This window comes from Oncorhynchus nerka, linkage group LG10 (assembly GCF_034236695.1).
Source record: "Oncorhynchus nerka isolate Pitt River linkage group LG10, Oner_Uvic_2.0, whole genome shotgun sequence".
Lineage (NCBI taxonomy): Eukaryota > Metazoa > Chordata > Actinopteri > Salmoniformes > Salmonidae > Oncorhynchus > Oncorhynchus nerka.
This window is the reverse complement of record NC_088405.1, coordinates 10,452,972-10,475,322: the sequence shown is the minus strand read 5'-3', so window position 1 is coordinate 10,475,322 and position 22,351 is coordinate 10,452,972. Positions and strand designations below refer to the sequence as shown.

The 22,351-nt window shown below is 41.1% G+C and overlaps 1 protein-coding gene across 3 annotated transcripts in view; it reads right to left on the bottom strand.

Annotated features, from left to right (window-relative positions):
- Nucleotides 1–22,351, bottom strand: part of ghitm (growth hormone inducible transmembrane protein) — a 41,559-nt gene that overhangs the window by 18,029 nt on the left and 1,179 nt on the right. The window contains exons 1-5 of one of the 3 annotated variants that reach the window (XM_065022998.1): nt 21,780–21,861; nt 17,721–17,901; nt 7,311–7,413; nt 6,991–7,102; nt 2,201–2,342 (exon numbers count right to left, since the gene is read on the bottom strand). In XM_065022998.1, coding sequence (XP_064879070.1) covers nt 2,201–2,342; nt 6,991–7,102; nt 7,311–7,413; nt 17,721–17,852 — 489 coding nt within the window. In that variant the 5' untranslated portion in view covers nt 17,853–17,901; nt 21,780–21,861. Of the gene's footprint in view, nt 1–2,200; nt 2,343–6,990; nt 7,103–7,310; nt 7,414–17,720; nt 17,902–21,779; nt 21,862–22,351 lie in introns of those variants that run through there. The other 2 variants (XM_065022997.1, XM_065022999.1) reach the window with 2 other exon arrangements.

Below are 22,351 nucleotides of genomic sequence, written 5' to 3'. Positions count from 1 at the left end.
CCAGATTTGGAATTCCAGACCAAATCCTCTCTGACCGAGGTCCACAGTTCATATCAGGAATCTACAAAGAGCTCTGTACCTACTGGGGGTGTAATTGCCAAGTTGACCACAGCCTATCATCCTCAGACCAACCTGACCGAGAGGGTAAACCGAACCCTGAAGGGGATGATTGCTTCATTCGTGGGGGATCAGCACACAAGGTGGGATCAGCATCTCCCTGAATTTCGCTTTGCACTGAACTCTGCCGTGCAGGAGACTTCTGGGGTCACTCACCCTGAACTCCACCTGGGAAGACCACCAAAAGGTCCGATGGACAGGGTCTTGCAAAGTTCAAATGTTTCACCTGACTGCCCAGCGTTTGATGCCGTACAACACCACCACACCTTGCTAGCCAGAGTGGAGGCCAGCAAAACCAAAGCCAAACAACGACAGCTGAGAAACTATGACAAACATAGACGAGACGTGTGTTTTCCACCCCAGTCTCGTGTCTGGATACGTTCCCATCATCTGTCAAAGGCATCTAAGAAAGTTCACTGCCAAGCTAGCTTCGAGATGGAAAGGTCCATACCGTGTAGTGCAGCAGTTGGGACCAGTGAACTACTTGGTCTGTTTGGAGGACACTGGGGAAGATGTCAGGACAGTGCATGTTGTTGACCTAAAGCCCTGCTACCCTACGGCAGAAGAGCTGGATCGCAGGCAAAAGCAACACCTGCAGGACCTCGTGGAGGACTCTGATGAGGAGGACTTCCTGGTTTTGTGTAGCAGGAACATGAACCTGTCAAAGCCTGCATCCTCTCTGTTTCTACAGGCATTGTTTTTTCATGGGGGAGGAGTGTGGTGAAATCTGCTCGGAGCCTTCACCGTGCACTGCCACTTTAAGAGCGCATGAGCAGTAAGGAAGGAGGCGATAAAGAGAGTTCGTTCAGCTCTTTGGGAGGAGCTCTTGGGTGGCGCGACAGTTTGATTGTGTGTGCTGTGCTGCAGAAGTTTTGTTTGTTTTCAGCGTTTGTAGTTTATAAAGTAGTTAACTCAATCATCGGTGTGATCGCTTTAGATCGTGGTTGTTTTTGTTTGGGACCGCGCCCGTTATGGATCGCATGGATTAGTAGCAACATTGTTGCTAAGCTTTAACATACAAACCAACAAACCATCGGACAGTCAGACGGCACACGGCAGGCCTGAAGACCACAGCTAAGATTTCTTTTTTCTCTCTTTCTCTTCCCTCTCGTTCCAGTGCTTTACCCTGCAACAGACTCTCTATTTTTCAAATGCACTTCCCCTTGAAGTTCATTAGAGCTGGACTATTATTGCCCTGCCAGAAGTATTTTGATGGACATTTTAGTTAAAAGGGAGGTTGCTTGCAAGTTGTGTATTGTTATGTGAACTGTATTGAGGTGAGGTGTACTAATGACATGTGGCCGAGAAGACTGGACATTTTTAAGGCCTTTGTTGTGTCGATGAACACCCCCCATTCATACCCTCTGCACTCACCCACTAGAAAATAATACAGATTATTGCAAATCCTATGTTGATGACTGGGTTCTGTTCTTGTATGAAGTTGCTGTTGAATTGCTCTGCCATTATTAGTATTAGTATTATTGTATGAGGTATTGGCTACCCTGCTGTTTCTGGTGCTGTTTTGGTCCGTGGCTACCCTGCTGTTCTGGTCCCGTGGCTACCCTGCTGTTCTGGTCCCGTGGCTACCCTGCTGTTCTGGTCCCTTGGCTACCCTGCTGTTCTGGTCCCGTGGCTACCCTGCTGCTGTTCTGGTCCCTTGGCTACCCTTGCTGTTCTGGTCCCGTGGCTACCCTGCTGTTCTGGTCCCGTGGCTACCCTGCTGTTTTGGTCCCGTGGCTACCCTGCTGTTTTGGTCCCGTGGCTACCCTGCTGTTTTGGTCTCTTGGCTACCCTGCTGTTTTGGTCCGTGGCTACCCTGCTGTTTGCTGGTCTTGGTCCTGCTGTTTTGGTCCCTTGGCTACCCTGCTGTTTTGGTCCCATGGCTACCCTGCTGTAACAGCGTAAAACTAAATCTATGCAAATGGCAGATCTTTGCATAACTGTGTGAGAGTGAAGTCTTGCATCTCGCTCATCTCAATATCTGTGGTGCTGCTCCTGACAACGTCATTTAGCTGAATCTACCTTTTAAAAACAAGCTGTCTTGACTGGTTAAATCCAGGTGAAATAATAAAATGTGAATTACCAGCCAGGATCCTCTCATCATGACTCCCATGAGGGCTGGGGTCCTGCTGACGGCTACAGCCGACAGAGCTGTCATCCCCACACTGCCTGCGAAGTACATGTAGGTCGAGTGGATCCTGTCCTTCACGTACTGGGGCCAGATACTGGGGCAGGAGACACAGGGGAAATAAACATTTACAGAGGACAGCACGTTGATATCAGAGGTCGACCGATTCATCCGAATGGCCGATTAATTAGGGCTGATTTCTAGTTTTCAGAACAATCGGTAATCTGCATTTTTGGACACCGATCACGGCCGATTACATTGCACACCACGAGGAGACTGCATGGCAGGCTGACTACGGTAATGTGAGTGCAGCAAGGAGCCACGGTAAGGTACTAGTTAGCATTAAACATATCTTATAAAAACCATCCATCTTACCATAATCACTAGTTAACTACACATGGTTGATGATATTACTAGTTTAACTAGCTTGTCCTGCGTTGCATATAATCAATCTTACCATAATCACTAGTTAACTACACATGGTTGATGATATTACTAGTTTAACTAGCTTGTCCTGCGTTGCATATAATCAATCTTACCATAATCACTAGTTAACTTGGTTGATGATATTACTAGTTTAACTAGCTTGTCCTGCGTTGCATATAATCCATCTTACCATAATCACTAGTTAACTACACATGGTTGATGATATTACTAGTTTAACTAGCTTGTCCTGCGTTGCATATAATCAATCTTACCATAATCACTAGTTAACTACGTTGCATATAATCAATCTTACCATAACACTAGGTTGATGATATTACTAGCATATAATCAATCTTTAATCACTAGTTAACTACACATGGTTGATGATATTACTAGTTTAACTAGCTTGTCCTCGTTGCATATAATCAATCTTACCATAATCACTAGTTAACTACACATGGTTGATGATATTACTAGTTTAACTAGCTTGTCCTGCGTTGCATATAATCAATCTTACCATAATCACTAGTTAACTACACGGTTGATGATATTACTAGGTTAACTAGCTTGTCCTGCGTTGCATATAATCAATCTTACCATAATCACTAGTTAACTACACATGGTTGATGATATTACTAGGTTAACTAGCTTGTCCTGCTCCTGCATATAATCAATCTTACCATAATCACTAGTTAACTACACATGGTTGATGATATTACTAGTTTAACTAGCTTGTCCTGCGTTGCATATAATCAATCTTACCATAATCACTAGTTAACTAGCACATGGTTGATGATATTAACTACACATGGTTGATGATATTAACTAGCTTGTCCTGCGTTGCATATAATCAATCTTACCAATAATCACTAGTTAACTACACACGGTTGATGATATTACTAGGTTAACTAGCTTGTCCTGCGTTGCATATAATCAATCTTACCATAATCACTAGTTAACTACACACGGTTGATGATATTACTAGGTTAACTAGCTTGTCCTGCGTTGCATATAATCAATCTTACCATAATCACTAGTTAACTACACACGGTTGATGATATTACTAGTTTAACTAGCTTGTCCTGCGTTGCATATAATCAATCTTACCATAATCACTAGTTAACTACACATGGTTGATGATATTACTAGGTTAACTAGCTTGTCCTGCGTTGCATATAATCAATCTTACCATAATCACTAGTTAACTACACACGGTTGATGATATTACTAGGTTATCTAGCTTGTCCTGCGTTGCATATAATCAATACGGTGCCTGTTAATGTATCATTGAATCACAGCCTACTTCGCCAAACGGGTTATTTAACAAGCGCATTCGCGAAATAAAGCACTGTCGTTGCACCAGTGTACCTAACCATAAACATCAACGCCTTTCTTAAAATCAATACACAAGTATATATTTTTAAACCTGCATATGTACTTAATATTGCCTGCTAACATGAATTTCTTTTAACTAGGGAAATTGTGTCACTTCTCTTGCGTTCTGTGCAACAGAGTCAGGGTATATGCAGCAGTTTGAGCCGCCTGGCTCGTTGCGAACTGTGTGAAGACTATTTCTTCCTAACAAAGACAGCCAACTTCACCAAACGGGGATGATTTAACAAAAGCGCATTTGCGAAAAAAAGCACAATCGTTGCACAAATGTACCTAACCATAAACATCAATGCCTTTCTTAAAATCAATACACAGAAGTATATATTTTTAAACCTGCATATTTAGCTAAAAGAAATTCAGGTTAACAGGCAAAATTAAACTAGGGAAATTGTGTCACTTCTCTTGCGTTCATTGCACGCAGAGTCAGGGTATATGCAGCAGTTTGGGCCGCCTGGCTCGTTGCGAACCAATTTGCCAGAATTGTACGTAATTATGACATAACATTGAAGGTTGTGCAATGTAACAGGAATATTTAGACTTATGGATGCCACCCGTTAGATAAAATATGTAATGGTTCCGTATTTCACTGAAAGAATAAACATTTTGTTTTCGAAATGATCGTTTCCGGATTCGACCATATTAATGACCTAAGGCTCGTATTTCTGTGTGTTATTATATTATAATTAAGTCTATGATTTGATAGAGCAGTCTGACTGAGCGGTGGTAGGCAGCAGCAGGCTCGTAAGCATTCATTCAAACAGCACTTTACTGCGTTTGCCAGCAGCTCTTCACAATGCTTCAAGCATTGCGCTGTTTATGACTTCAAGCCTATGAACTCCCGAGATTAGGCTGGCAATACTAAAGTACCTATTAGAACATCCAATAGTAAAAGGTATATGAAATATGGTGGAGAGAGAAATAGTCCTATAATAACTACAACCTAAAACTTCTTACCCGGGAATATTGAAGACTCATGTTAAAAGGAACCACCAGCTTTCATATGTTCTCATGTTCTGCGCAAGGAACTTAAAAGTTAGCTTTTTTACATGGCACATATTGCACTTTTACTTTCTTCTCCAACACTTTGTTTTTACATTATTTAAAATGGAACATGTTTCATTATTTATTTGAAACTAAATAGATTTTATTGATTTATTATATTAAGTTAAAATAAGTGTTCATTGTTCATTCAGTATTGTTGTATTTGTCATTATTATAAATGTATATATGTAAAAAAAAAAATCTGCCGATTAATCGGTATCGGATTTTTTTGGTCCTCCAATAATCGGTATCGGTGTTGAAAAATCAGAATTGGTCGACCTCGAGTTGATATACCTGCACAATAGGCACCCTGTTCCCAACATAGGGCACTATACTCAACCAGGAATCATTAGGGCTCTGAGTGCACTCTGTAGGGAATAGGGTGCCATTTGGGACACAGATAAGGTAACACTTTCGTTTGAGTTGTGGTGAAACCTATGGAACTACACAGAAATAGCTGCAGTAATAACGATGACACAAGCACTTGATACCGGTTGAATTGTTAAACCACTGTACCTTCATGGGATAACACCAGTACAACACACACACTACCATGGGACACTACTAGTACAACACACACACTACCATGGGACACTACTAGTACAACACACACACTACCATGGGACACTACTAGTACAACACACACACTACCATGGGACACTACCAGTACAACACACACACTACCATGGGACAACACCAGTACAACACACACACTACCATGGGACACTACTAGTACAACACACACACTACCATGGGACACAACTAGTACAACACACACACTACCATGGGACACTACTAGTACAACACACACACTACCATGGGACACTACTAGTACAACACACACACTACCATGGGACACTACTAGTACAACACACACACTACCATGGGACACTACTAGTACAACACACACACTACCATGGGACACTACTAGTACAACACACACACTACCATGGGACACTACTAGTACAACACACACACTACCATGGGACACTACTAGTACAACACACACACTACCAATGGGACACTACTAGTACAACACACACACTACCATGGGACACTACTAGTACAACACACACACTACTAGTACAACACACACACTACCATGGGACACTACTAGTACAACACACACACTACCAATGGGACACTACTAGTACAACACACACTACCAATGGGACACTACTAGTACAACACACACACTACCATGGGACAGTACTAGTACAACACACACTACCAATGGGACACTACTAGTACAACACACACACTACCATGGGACACTACTAGTACAACACACACTACCTTGGGACAACACCAGTACAACACACACACTACCATGGGACACTACTAGTACAACACACACTACCAATGGGACACTACTAGTACAACACACACTACCATGGGACACTACTAGTACAACACACACTACCAATGGGACACTACTAGTACAACACACACACTACTAGTACAACACACACTACCTTGGGACACTACTAGTACAACACACACACTACCTTGGGACAACACTAGTACAACACACACACTACCTTGGGACAACACTAGTACAACACACACACACTACTAGTACAACACACACACTACTAGTACAACACACACTATCATGGGACACTATTAGTACAACACACACTACCTTGGGACAACACTAGTACAACACACACTACCATGGGACAACACCAGTATAACACACACTACCATGGGACAACACCAGTACAACACACACTACCTTGGGACAACACCAGTACAACACACACTACCTTGGGACACTACTAGTACAACACACACACTACCATGGGACACTACTAGTACAACACACACTACCATGGGACACTACTAGTACAACACACACTACCAATGGAAGCATTAGCACTCACACAGCCCTCTCGATGGCTCCGATCTCATTGGACAGGCCTAGTCCGTAGTAGCACAGAGCTCCCAGGCCTACAGCAGCCCCTCCAGCCAGGAACATCCTGCCCATGTTATCCACTGCAGGGGAATACAGAGCACATTTACACCAGTTAAAACCTGCTGCTGACCGGCACAAGGCACTGACTTCATGATGTATAACTGTGAGGGGTGTGAGACGGGCCTGTGTTTGCATGACAGGTCCATCCTGCCATCCCCCCCTAGCAAGCAGACGTTTGTGTTGCGAGGTGACATTTTAAAAAATGGTTTAGTAAGTCAATATATTCACTTCTGATGGCCGTATCAGTTGCTGGTTGGAAAGCTGCCTGTTGGAGCTGGTCCTTGGCCGTTTTACCACGACGGAAACCAAATCTGGATTTGGTGGAATAGCCCTGATGAAAGAGGAAAGTAAAAAGGTTAGTATTACACAGAATCCGTTAATATTACGGCATGTTGACCTACAATTGAAGACATAATGTGTCCACAGGTCGGGTCTTTCAGAGAAAAACGAGTCGATGTCCGTAGCCCCACAGAAATCTTATTATAAATTATAAATACATTTTACATGTTTTAAATTATTTATTTTAAAAAATTCAATCGCCATAAAAATATGTGTCAGTTTAAGCTGGAGATGTACAGGCTCTCTGTTTATCCATGTATGAAGTTGTTATTCAATGTGTTTCTATGGGCTAATATCAGTAAATCAGATCAAATGTATTTATATAGCTCTTCGTACATCAGCTGATATCTCAAAGTGCTGTACAGAAACCCAGCCTAAAACCCCAAACAGCAAGCAATGCAGGTGTGGAAGCACACTCATCTAGGTTTCATCTAATATTTTATATATATATATAATTGTTTGATATCTTAAGGGTCCTAAAACTCAAGTAGCTAAATGATCCTTGGTATGACCGTGTTAAAACAACTCCATATGTTAGCTTAGTAGACCCCCCGTAATGCATTCACTATTGTCTAAAACCGATCCAGTCATCATCATCATCATCTGTACTGGCAGGGCTCTAGTCATTACCTGTGTCCCATAATGTGCCTGTATTCCATACAGAACCAGGCTAATAGTGACTAGCCAACTTTAATTAGCATGACCTTGCAGGGCTTGACATTCAGGTAAATTTGCCAGTGTCACACCGCGCCAGTACCAATGGAAAACTACTGTCCTGAATGAAAAGAAAACCGGCACAGAAAGCAAATCTTTAATTTGCAGGCTGAGCAAGTAGCCCATCCATACACAAAATGACATTTCAACTTGGAAATATCATATTTACATTGACTGTTTAGAACCATCTCGAAAATTGTTTTATTGTTAGCCATTTTGAACAGCCAGTCTACAGATGTAGGGCCCTATGAAATCAGTTTTATTTTGGGGGTAAATTTAGTTCCCCCAGTTGTTTTTCAAGGTTTCCTATTTTTTTCAGGTTTTTCACTCTCAAATCCCACTTTTTATAGAAAAACTAAAAACAATGGATGTTCTAAGTCAACAATGCTTAAAAACACATCAGGAACTAATATATACACATATATATTTGGCAGATGTAGTTGCCCTTTAATTCAATTGTGAGCCTAGCAAGAGAACGGCACTGAAGTGGATAGATGCTGGTTTACAGGCTCTTGACCGATTCTTCCATTTTGAGTATTTTTGGGGGCTTTGATTGTGACTTTTTTTTTAATACAGCGTTTCCTGTGACCGAAAAGAGCTTCTGGACATCAGATTTCCACATCAGTCACTGGCTTTCATTAATACAGTTGAAGTCAGAAGCTTACATACACCTTGGCCAAATACATTTAAACTCAGTTTATCACAATTTCTGACATTTAATCCTAGTAAAAATTCCCTGTTTTAGGTCAGTTAGGATCATCACTTTATTTTAAGAATGTGAAATGTCAGAATAATAGTAGAGAGAATTATTTATTTCAGCTTTTATTTCTTTCATCACATTCCCAGTGGGTCAGAAGTTTACATACACTCAATTAGTATTTGGAAACATTGCCTTTAAATTGTTTAACTTGGGTCAAACGTTTCGGGTAGCCTTCCACAAGCTTCCCACAATAAGTTGGGTGAGTTTTTGCCAATTCCTCCTGACAGAGCTGGTGTAACTGAGTCAGGTTTGTAGGCCTCCTTGCTCACACATGCTTTTTCAGATCTGCCCACAAAGTTAATATAGGATTGAGGTCGGGGCTTTGTGATGGCCACTCCAATACCTTGACTGTTGTCCTTAAGCCTTTTTGTCACAACTTTGGAAGTATGCTTTGAGTCATTGTCCATTTGGAAGACCCATTTGTGACCAAGCTTTAACTTCCTGACTGATGTCTTGAAATGTTGCTTCAATATATCCACAATTTTCCTTCAAGATGCCATCCATTTTGTGAAGTGCACCAGACCCTCCTACAGCAAAGCACCCCCACAACATGACGCTGCCACGACCGTGCTTCACGGTTGGGATAGTGTTCTTCGGCTTGCAAAGCTCCCCCTTTTTCCTCCAAACATAACGATGATCATTATGGCCAAACGGTTCCATTATTGTTTCATCAGACCAGACCACATTTCTCCCAAAAGTACAACCTTTGTCCCAATGTCTAACTGCAAACCGTAGTCTGGGTTTTTTAATGGCGGTTTTGGAGCAGTGGCTTCTTCCTTGCTGAGCTGCCTTTCAGGTTATGTCGATATAGGACTCAATTTACTGTGAATATAGTAATACTTTGGTACCCGTTTCCTCCAGCATCTTCACAAGGTCCTTTGCTGTTGTTCTGGGACTGATTTGCACTTTTCGCACCAAAGTATGGTTCATCTCTAGGACACAGAACGCATCTCCTTCCTAAGCGGTATGACGGCTGCGTGGTCCCATGGTGTTTATACTTGCACACTATTGTTTGTACAGATGAATGTGATACCTTCAGTCATTTGGAAATTGCTCCCAAGGATGAACCAGACTTGTGGAGTTCCACAATATTTTCTGAGGTCTTGGCTGATTTCTTTAGATTTTTCCATGATGTCAAGCAAAGAGGCACTGAGTTTGAAGGCAGGCCTTGAAATACATCCACAGGTACACCTCCAATTGACGTAAATTAGCAGCTTTTAAAGCCATGACATCATTATCTGGAATTTTCCAAGCTGTTTAAAGGCACAGTCAACTTAGTGTATGTAAACTTCTGACCCACTGGAATTGTGAAACAGTGAATTATAAGTGAAATAATCTGTCTGTAAACAATTGTTGGAAAAATGACTTGTGTCATGCACAAAGTAGATGTCTAACCGACTTGCCAAAACTATAGTTTGTTCACAAGAAATTTGTGTAGTGGTTGAAAAACGAGTTGTTTTGATGTATTCAACCTACAGTGGGGAGAACAATTATTTGATAGAGCTGTAATCCATTGCTGCTATCTAGGAGTGGGACACTAATCTAGGAGTGGGACACTAATCTAGGAGTGGGACACTAATCTAGGAGTGGGACACTAATCTAGGAGTGGGACACTAATCTAGGAGTGGGACACTAATGCTTATAAGAAATTCCAGCACAACCTCCGACGAGTCGTCAAACAGGCAAAGCTTCAACACAGGACTAAGATCGAATCCTACTATGCCGGCTCTGATGCTCACCGGATGTGGCAGAGATAGCAATCTATCACAGATGACAAAAGGAAACCCAGCGGCGAGCTGCCCATTGACGCAAGCCTACCGGACAAGCTAAAAACCTTCTATGCTTGCTTCGAGGCAAGCAACACTGAATCATGCATGAGAGTACAAGCTGTTCGGACTGTGTGATCATGCTCTACGTAGCTGATGTGAGACCTTTAAACAGGTTAACATTCAGATTACCAGGACTCGTACTCAGAGCAAGCGCTGACCAGCTGGCGAATGTCTTCACTGGCATTTTCAACCTCTCCCTGACCCAGTCTGTAATACCAACATGTTTCAAGCAGACCACCAAAGTCCCTGTGTCCAAGAACGCCAAGGTAACCTGTCTAAATGACTATCATCCTGTAGCCATGAAATACTTTGAAAGGTTGGTCATGGTTCACATCAACACCATTATTCCAACCACCCTGGACCCACTTCAATTTGCATACCACCCCAACAAAACCACAGCTGACACAGTCTCTATTGCACTTCACACTGCCCTCTTCCACCTGGACAAAAGGAACACCTACGTGATAATACTGTTCATTGACTATAGCCAAGCTTTCAACACCATAGTACCCTCCATGCTCATCACTAAACTAAGGACCCTGGGACTGAACACCTTCCTCTGCAACTGGGTCCTTAGTCCCCCTCCTGTACTCCCTGTTCACCCACGACTGCGTGGCTACGCATAGCTCCAAAACCATCATTAAGTTTGTTCAGCCTCCCGAGGGGGAGCTGAGAAGACTTGGCATGGGGCCCTCAGATTCTCAAGAAGTTCTACAGCTGCACCATTGAGAGCATATTGACTGGCTGCATCTCCGCTTGGTATGGCAACTGCTTGGCATCCGACCGCAAGGTTCTACAGAGGGTAGTGCGTACAGCCCAGTACATCACTGGGGCCGAGCTCCCTGCCATCCAGGACCTCTATACCAGGCGGTGTCAGAGGAAGGACCTAAAAATTGTCAAAGACTCCAGCCACCCAAGTCATACTGTTCTCTCTGCTACCACACGGCAAGCGGTACCAGCGTACGAAGTCTGCAACCAATAGGATCCTAAACAGTTTATACTCCCAAGCCATAAGACTGGTAAATAATTAACCAATAGCTACCAGGACTACCTGCATTGACCCTTTTTGCACAAACTATTTTGACTCATCACATTAGCTGATGTTACTGTTTATTATCTATCCTGTTGCCTAGTCACTTTATCCCTACTTATGTGTACATATCTACCTCGTAACCCTGCACGTGGACTCGGTACTGGTAACACGTGTATAAAGACAAGTTATCAATCCTAGTATTACTATTTTTATTTTCCTCTCTGCATTGTTGGGAAGGGCCCATAAGTAATTGGTAGTCTACACAAAGCATGTGACAAATTACATTTGATTTAAAGACCCTGAGACATGCCAGCTGAAAACATGACATACTAAAGACCCTGAGACATGTCAGCTGAAAACATGACATACTAAAGACCCTGAGACATGTCAGCTGAAACATGACATACTAAAGACCCTGAAACATGTCAGCTGAAAACATGACATACTAAAGACCCTGAGACATGCCAGCTGAAAACATGACATAAAGACCCTGAGACATGTCAGCTGAAAACATGACATACTAAAGACCCTGAGACATGCCAGCTGAAAACATGACATACTAAAGACCCTGAGACATGCCAGCTGAAAACATGACATACTAAAGACCCTGAGACATGTCAGCTGAAAACATGACATACTAAAGACCCTGAGACATGTCAGCTGAAAACATGACATACTAAAGACCCTGAGAGAGGTCAGCTGAAAACATGACATACTAAAGACCCTGAGACATGTCAGCTGAAAACATGACATACTAAAGACCCTGAGACATGTCAGCTGAAAACATGCTAAAGAAACATGTCAGACCCTGAAAACATGACATACTAAAGACCCTGAGACATGTCAGCTCTAAACATGACATACTAAAGACCCTGAGACATGTCAGCTGAAACATGACATACTAAAGACCCTGAGACATGCCAGCTGAAAACATGACATGATAAAGACCCTGAGACATGCCAGCTGAAAACATGACATGATAAAGACCCTGAGACATGTCAGCTGAAACATGACATACTAAAGACCCTGAGACATGCCATGCTAAAGACCCTGAGACATGTCAGTTGAAACATGACATACTGAAGACCCTGAGACATGTCAGCTGAAAACATGACATACTAAAGACCCTGAGACATGTCAGCTCTAAACATGACATACTAAAGACCCTGAGACATGTCAGCTGAAAACATGACATACTAAAGACCCTGAGACATGTCAGCTGAAAACATGACATACTAAAGACCCTGAGACATGACAGCTGAAAACATGACATACTAAAGACCCTGAGACATGCCAGCTGAAAACATGACATGCTAAAGACCCTGAGACATGTCAGCTGAAACATGACATGCTAAAGACCCTGAGACATGTCAGCTGAAACATGACATACTAAAGACCCTGAGACATGTCAGCTGAAACATGACATACTAAAGACCCTGAGACATGTCAGCTGAAAACATGACATACTAAAGACCCTGAGACATGTCAGCTCTAAACATGACATACTAAAGACCCTGAGACATGTCAGCTGAAACATGACATACTAAAGACCCTGAGACATGCCAGCTGAAAACATGACATGATAAAGACCCTGAGACATGTCAGCTGAAACATGACATACTAAAGACCCTGAGACATGCCATGCTAAAGACCCTGAGACATGTCAGTTGAAACATGACATACTGAAGACCCTGAGACATGTCAGCTGAAAACATGACATACTAAAGACCCTGAGACATGTCAGCTGAAAACATGACATACTAAAGACCCTGAGACATGTCAGCTGAAAACATGACATACTAAAGACCCTGAGACATGTCAGCTGAAAACATGACATACTAAAGACCCTGAGACATGTCAGCTGAAAACATGACATACTAAAGACCCTGAGACATGACAGCTGAAAACATGACATACTAAAGACCCTGAGACATGCCAGCTGAAAACATGACATGCTAAAGACCCTGAGACATGTCAGCTGAAACATGACATGCTAAAGACCCTGAGACATGTCAGCTGAAACATGACATACTAAAGACCCTGAGACATGTCAGCTGAAACATGACATACTAAAGACCCTGAGACATGCCAGCTGAATAGCATGTCATGTTTTCAGCTGGCATGTCTCAGGGTCTTTAGTATGTCATGTTTCAGCTGACATGTCTCAGGGTCTTTAGCATGTCATGTTAAGACCCTGAGACATGTCAGCTGAAAACATGACATGCTAAAGACCCTGAGACATGTCAGCTGAAAACATGACATGCTAAAGACCCTGAGACATGTCAGCTGAAAACATGACATACTAAAGACCCTGAGACATGTCAGCTGAAACATGACATGCTAAAGACCCTGAGACATGGCAGCTGAAACATGACATACTAAAGACCCTGAGACATGTCAGCTGAAAACATGACATGCTAAAGACCCTGAGACATGTCAGCTGAAAACATGACATACTAAAGACCCTGAGACATGTCAGCTGAAACATGACATGCTAAAGACCCTGAGACATGGCAGCTGAAACATGACATACTAAAGACCCTGAGACATGTCAGCTGAAACATGACATGCTAAAGACCCTGAGACATGTCAGCTGAAACATGACATGCTAAAGACCCTGAGACATGTCAGCTGAAACATGACATGCTAAAGACCCTGAGACAAAGAAGGGGCCATTGGAGGGTGCCAACACGTGACAGGGACAATACCAGAGAAAATATGAAAAAAATGAAAAAAAAACACACCTCCAAAAAAACAAGCTACACATATGCAAATATTTGCAGTCTTAGGAGAGATTCAAGCTCTCATTGAGCCTGTGCCAGCAATGTGACTCGATGGGAATGTATGTGAAGTAGCTATAGAAACCGTCACGCTTTGGGGACAAAACATTTGTACCTGGAGAAGTCGGTAACCAAGGAGTAAATCAGCAGCATAACAAACCAGGGCAGGGAGCCACCAGCTACAGAGAGACTGGTCTCTCTTCATCTCCCCCTCTCAGAAAAAACTCAACAGATATATAGAAACTACATACAGACAGAGTTGTTCTGTATGGCTCAATCAATTCCAACCATGTGTCTTCATGTAGTGTAATTAATTAATCTAGTTTTTATTATAACTTTGTTATCTTATGACTTATTTCTCTATTTTATGTATATCTGTACTACTGGTAAGGACAAAACAAGAAAAAGATAAAACCAACCATCCCACAGTTCCCTTTCCCCTCGGTGTCTCACTCAACTGTGTTTCCAACCACTCCCTGTAAACACGCGTGCTCCCGTTAGACCTACAGAAATAAACACCTATAAAAACTAGTCTAACTGATTCTGCATCTGCATTGATTGCTGTTTGGGGTTTTAGGCTGGGTTTCTGTACAGCACTTTGTGACATTTGCTGATGTAAAACATTTTAAAATAAATACATTTTTCATTTCAAATGTTACATAGAATTTATCCTGTGAAACATGTTCTGGAAAGATTCAAGTTGACTATTAATGTGATTTCTGTGGAATGGAGAAGAAGGAGACCATTTTGCATTTGTTTTTTGCCTGTATTTATAGTACAATGTTTTGGATTGACATACAGAATTTTGTAACCCCCAATAAATAGGACCGGTTGTACTATATAATGGTTTTGATATAATGATTTATTTCAGAAATTCTGATATAAAGATGTAGTATATTTAATTCAACTGCTAATAATACTAGGTCAATTTCATATTCACAAATGCAAATGGTCTAATTCAAAACCTAAACTTTTTTCACTTTATAAATGAATTTAAACAATATGGCACTACTTTAAGTAAAAATGAAAAACAAAAAGGCAATTCAAACTTGTATTATTAATGAATATGATTTGTTTGTATGTGTGCTTGTTTGCATGTGACTATTCCTCTTTTGTTTGTTGATATGTTAATACAGTTTATTTAGATTTTTGATTTCAAATACATTTGATCGATACACAAGCCTAAATACCTTGCCAAATGCCGACATCATATTCACAAACTCAAACTGGACTTGTTGACTGAAGTTGGGGAATATGTGTTCCAACAACGACCTGCAGGTTGGTAATAACTGAGTCCAGTCTATTTTCCTCTTAGGCTACTTTGTGGTTGTCACTAGTTACCACAGCCACAAAGTCAAAAGTGTCTATATAGTAAAAATTCATGAAAAAAAGAAGTGCTTTTGGTCTTCGTTAGGGTTAGCAGTGCGGTTAAGGTTATGGTCTAGGGTTAGGTTTAAAATTGATTTTGAATCAGATCAAATTGTAGAAATTGGCGGGGTTTATGACTTTGTGGCTGTGGTAACTAGTGATGACCCTACTTTGTGAACTGCTAGTCCCCCCCCTGGCTTTACGTTTTGGATTTAACTGACCTGGAAGACCTTGTGTGTTTCATTTAGGGAATAACTGAACTGAACGATTGATTGGGAGTCCAATAGGGCAGCACACAATCGGCCCAGCGTTGTCCGGGTTTGGCCATCATTGTAAATAAGAATTTGTTCTTAACTGACAGGTTAATACAGGTTAAACAAAATCAATAAAAAGGTGTGGTGCCTAGTTGGAACAAAATCCCACAGTGCGTAGGTAACAGGATTAACAGGATTGATTAGCAGGCTTATAGCCTAGGCCAGTGGTAAACATAGACAGGTTTCACACTGAAAATATGCTGAAACATTACATTCATTAAAAAGCGTATTTTAAATCAGAATCAAACAGATGTCGTAGCCGTAATTCATCCCCATGCAGCGCTCAATGTGGAATTGCTAATCCACTTAGAAAATTCCAAAGAGCAGGCAGAATAAACTACATTGAACAACTGTATATTGAAAAGAATAAATTGTGTTTTGTAACCCTGATTTTTTTGATCTACTTACCAAATTGAGCCCCGTTTCAAATTCTCTTCTATTTTATTCTGTAATATTACAATGTTTTTTTTTTTTTACAATAAAATGGGTGTCTTGACTGATAAGGCCTCGGGAAATAAGAGCATATTGTCTGCTAAATTAACAAAACAAGGCTATTCCATTGCACAGCCATAGGCTTCTACAAGCAAGCGCCACTTATGACATCACTGCCTTATTGAATATTATGTTCCACAATACAATTTAATCAAATCAAATGTATTTGTCACATACACATGGTTAGCAGATGTTAATGCGAGTGTAGCGAAATGCTTGTGCTTCTAGTTCCGACAATGCAGTAATAACCAACGAGTAATCTAACCTAACAATTCCAAAACTACTACCTTATACACACAAGTGTAAAGGGATAAAGAATATGTACATAAAGATATATGAATGAGTGATGGTACAGAACGGCATAGGCAAGATGCAGTAGATGGTATCGAGTATAGTATATACATATGAGATGAGTAATGTAGGGTATGTAAACAAAGTGGCATAGTTTAAAGTGGCTAGTGATACATGTATTACATAAAGATGCAGTAGATGATAGAGTACAGTATATACATATACATATGAGATGAATAATGTAGGGTATGTAAACATTATATTAAGTAGCATTGTTAAAAGTGACTAGTGATATATTTTACATCAATTCCCATGATTAAAGTGGCTGGAGTTGAGTCAGTGTGTTGGCAGCAGCCACTCAGTGTTAGTGGTGGCTGTTTAACAGTCTGATGGCCTTGAGATAGAAGCTGTTTTTCAGTCTCTCGGTCCCAGCTTTGATGCACCTGAATGTCAACCAGTTGATATGACGGTTTCAATAAATTAAACAAAAAGGTACTTGTCTTTTATTGTTTAAGTATGAGGCAATTTAACAATTAGGATGTTATCTGTACTGGTTATGATCATTAAAGGCATTTTTACAAACTGTTGGCATATAGATAAATGTGCACATATTTTTTCCCCCAGTTCAGGCATTGTGTTCTATAAATGTCTTATTTTATTGTAGTAAAAATGTGAGTGTTGGAACAGTCCAACGATGTCAAATGCCCTGATGTGTTACCTGGTGGACCTTGAGGGGCGGGCAGCTCTTCAGGGTGGAGCTCCTCAGGGCTGGAGAGCCCTGGGTCAACACAGGACGCAGCCCGGACACAGGGAGACTGCGCAGGCATGCTAGCCTCACCAACATGGTCATGATGAAGCTCTGGAATTACAGCTCTGAAAACAGGCCCGATTTATATCAACTGAAGAGGTAAGCAGAGAGGAAATGGGTCTACAACAGATGCACGTTTTGAAACGTTCCTTTAGATATGTCGTCTCAGAATTCCCCGTCTTAATGATCAATTGTCCTACCCATCTGGCACAGTAAGTTGTATTTAAGATTCTGGCTTCCCACTGACTGTTTTCATGCAACCCAATAGGGAGCAACACTTGTCTATGTAAATACAACCGTGTGGCTAAAAGCAGCTAACTTTAGCACACGAGCCTGAAAACCAAATGTTGAATTGCATTGATTTCTATGTCGGGCATTAATGAGCGTTTGGATCAGGAAAGTTTCCTCTCACAACCTCAGCAAGCCAGAATGTCAAATACATCATATATTTTAACTTTCCTTTTTTATGAATGTGATACAATATCTCTACGGGAAAGTATAATTAAAGTCAACTTTTCAAAGCGCTGGTAGTGAGTTAACATTTCTATCACCTGAAGCATGAGTGCAAGATGAAAATACAGGCAGGAGAAGCATGAGCGCAAGATGAAAATACAGGGGCAGGAGAAGCATGGATACTTGAATACAGGGGCAGGAGAAGCATGGATACTTGAATACAGGGGCAGGAGAAGCATGGATACTTGAATACAGGGGCAGGAGAAGCATGGATACTTAAATACAGGGGCAGGAGAAGCATGGATACTTAAATATAGGCAGGAGAAGCATGGATACTTAAATATAGGCAGGAGAAGCATGGATACTTAAATATAGGCAGGAGAAGCATGGATACTTAAATACAGGGGCAGGAGAAGCAAGGATACTTAAATACAGGGGCAGGAGAAGCATGGATACTTAAATACAGGGGCAGGAGAAGCATGGATACTTAAATACAGGGGCAGGAGAAGCATGGATACTTAAATACAGACAGGAGAAGCATGGATATGTAAATACAGACAGGAGAAGCATGGATACTTAAATACAGGGGCAGGAGAAGCATGGATATGTAAATACAGGGGCAGGAGAAGCATGGATATGTAAATACAGACAGGAGAAGCATGGATACTTAAATACAGGGGCAGGAGAAGCATGGATACTTAAATACAGACAGGAGAAGCATGGATATGTAAATACAGACAGGAGAAGCATGGATACTTAAATACAGGGGCAGGAGAAGCATGGATACTTAAATACAGACAGGAGAAGCATGGATACTTAAATACAGGGGCAGGAGAAGCATGGATACTTAAATACAGACAGGAGAAGCATGGATACTTAAATACAGGGGCAGGAGAAGCAATGATACTTAAATACAGGGGCAGGATAAGCATGGATACTTAAATACAGGCAGGAGAAGCATGGATACTTGAATACAGGGGCAGGAGAAGCATGGATACTTGAATACAGGGGCAGGAGAAGCATGGATACTTGAATACAGGGGCAGGAGAAGCATGGCTACTTAAATACAGGGGCAGGAGAAGCATGGCTACTTAAATACAGGGGCAGGAGAAGCATGGCTACTTAAATACAGGGGCAGGAGAAGCATGGATACTTAAATACAGGCAGGAGAAGCATGGATACTTAAATACAGACAGGAGAAGCATGGATACTTAAATACAGACAGGAGAAGCAAGGATACTTAAATACAGACAGGAGAAGCAAGGATACTTAAATACAGGGGCAGGAGAAGCATGGATACTTAAATACAGGGGCAGGAGAAGCATGGATACTTAAATACAGGCAGGAGAAGCATGGATACTTAAATACAGACAGGAGAAGCATGGATACTTAAATACAGACAGGAGAAGCATGGATACTTGAATACAGGGGCATGAGAAGCATGGATACTTAAATACAGGCAGGAGAAGCATGGATACTTAAATACAGACAGGAGAAGCATGGATACTTAAATACAGACAGGAGAAGCATGGATACTTAAATACAGACAGGAGAAGCATGGATACTTAAATACAGACAGGAGAAGCAAGGATACTTAAATACAGACAGGAGAAACATGGATACTTAAATACAGACAGGAGAAGCAAGGATACTTAAATACAGACAGGAGAAGCAAGGATACTTAAATACAGGGGCAGGAGAAGCATGGATATTGACGGCCTACACATCTGCAGTTTGGCGCGAGCCGATGACGTTTCTGTGTATGAGCTAATCAACGTCGCCATGATCTGGGATTTCTATTGGAGAAGCAGTCTCTGCCTGTCTCTATACTGTAGGTCTTTGCTTGCAGAGTTCGTCCATGTGAATACATGTTTCTGCCCATACTTCAGGTGATAGAAATATTAACTCAATACCAGCGCTCTGAAAAGTTTGTAATTAAATATATTGTCTCACATCCCAACCTGCAAAAGGAGAAACCGAACAGACAACTGGTAAAGTAAGTTAAAATATAATTGTATTCAACATTCTGGCTTGTAGTAGAGCTTGTGAGAAGACATTTTCCAGACAAATATATGCCAATAATCTCAGACTGTGAACCAGAGGTATCACCACAGATAGAACAATGAGCCAGATATTTTAAAGGATGTATAAATATGAAGCATCCAGTTGGCGTTTCCACTCACTACCAAATATGGTGATGAGGAGGATGGCCAGTGGCCGGAATTTTCTCATCAATGAAATATTTTATCTCCATAGAGTTCATTTCCAAAACTATGATTCATTTGCTCCCATTGGAAACGACATGTTCTGGTCTATCTTGGGTTAGTTATAAAAAGATATATTTGCTATCACAGTCATTGTCAGGCAACCAGCTCGTTTTCTATAGTCAACCAAATATAAACAACATGTAAAGTGTTGCTCCCATGTTTCATGAGCTGAAATGTTTCATAAGCACAAGATGCTTACTTCTATCCAATGTGTTTACATCCCTGTAAGTAAGCAATTCTTCATTGTTTGGCATACCAAGAAGTTGATTAAACAGCATGATCATTACCCAGGTGCACCTTGTGCTGGGGACAAAAGGCCTCTATAAAATGTGCAGTTTTGTCACACAACGCCACAGATGTCTCAAGTTGAGGGAGCGTGCAATTGGCATGCTGACTGCAGGAATGTCCACAAGATCTGTTGCCAGAGAATGTAATGTTCATTTCTCTACCATAAGCCGCATCCAAAATCGTTTTACAGAATTTGGCAGTAGTCCAACCGGCCTCAAAATGACTACATGTAACCACGCCAGCCCAGGCCCTCCACAGCCGGCTTCTTCACCTGCATGATCATCTGAGACCAGCCACCCGAACAGCTGAAGAAACTGAGGAGTATTTATGTCTGTAATAATGCCCTTTTTTGTGGAAAAACTCGTTCTGATTGGTTGGGCCTGGTATGCCCACCAATGGCTGTGCCCCTGCCCAGAAACTTGAACTCATTAGATTTGGGCATAACGCATTTATTTCAATTGACTGATTTCCTTATAAGAACTGTAACTCAGTAAAATATTTGAATTGTTGCTTTTATATTTTTGTTCAGAATACAAAGGCGAGTGATAAACATAGCTAGCTTACAAGCTGATCATTCTGGTTTTCATAACACAGTATGTTAGCTAACATTAGCTAACTACAGAATCCCAAAGCTTGGAAAAGTTCAATTAAATAACGAGGATCATGAACACAAAAGTACCATACCTATCTTTCATAGTCATAAAAAAATATATTTAATTGAATTTGGCAGAGAATGTTCCTTGCTTTGTAACCATTGCGTAAGTCATTTAATTTAGCAGCTTGCTCGCTATAGTAGTAGCTAGTCGCTGTTGTGAATCATATCGAGTTGACAAGTTAGCAACGCATTCAAGGAGGAAACGAGGTTACAAATATATACATTGATAGAGCATGTCAACAATAAAACACAGTAATCCTACTTCCAATGTTTAAAAGACAAGTCAAATCGCTATATATTACATACCAAGCGTGTAGCTAGATTTCTGTTCACCTTCCTTAAGATAAGTGCGCACTTCACCGACGTAATATGACGCAATTTCGTGAACGTTCTGACAGATGTCGTCATAATCAAGGGACGAATTTCAGTGAAATTATGTGACTTGTAGTTCTTAGGTCGATGTATTTTTCTTTCTAGAGATTCTAAAGACGTGTAAAATGAATTCCAACAGGTGGCGGCACATCTTCATCCACCAAAAAGCGCTGCAACCTTTGCAAGTCAACTTTTTAGGATAGCATATCTGTCAGTTTCAACTTGCTTATGACTCTTTGGAAATCTTTTTTTTATTTTTTAACGGGCCTTTGCACATTTACGTTGATAAAGAAATACGTATGTTTAATGTGTAATGTTTACTGTCATTTCTGATTGTTTATTTAACTTTGATCTATTTCACTTGCTTTAGTAATGTAAACATATGTTTATCATGCCAATAAAGCCCTCTGAATTTAATTGAATTGAGAGAGGGAAAGATGGAGAGGAGGGAGGAGAAAGCGAGCGAGACAGAGAAAGAGTGGCCCTCTATATTCGGCTATGTAAAA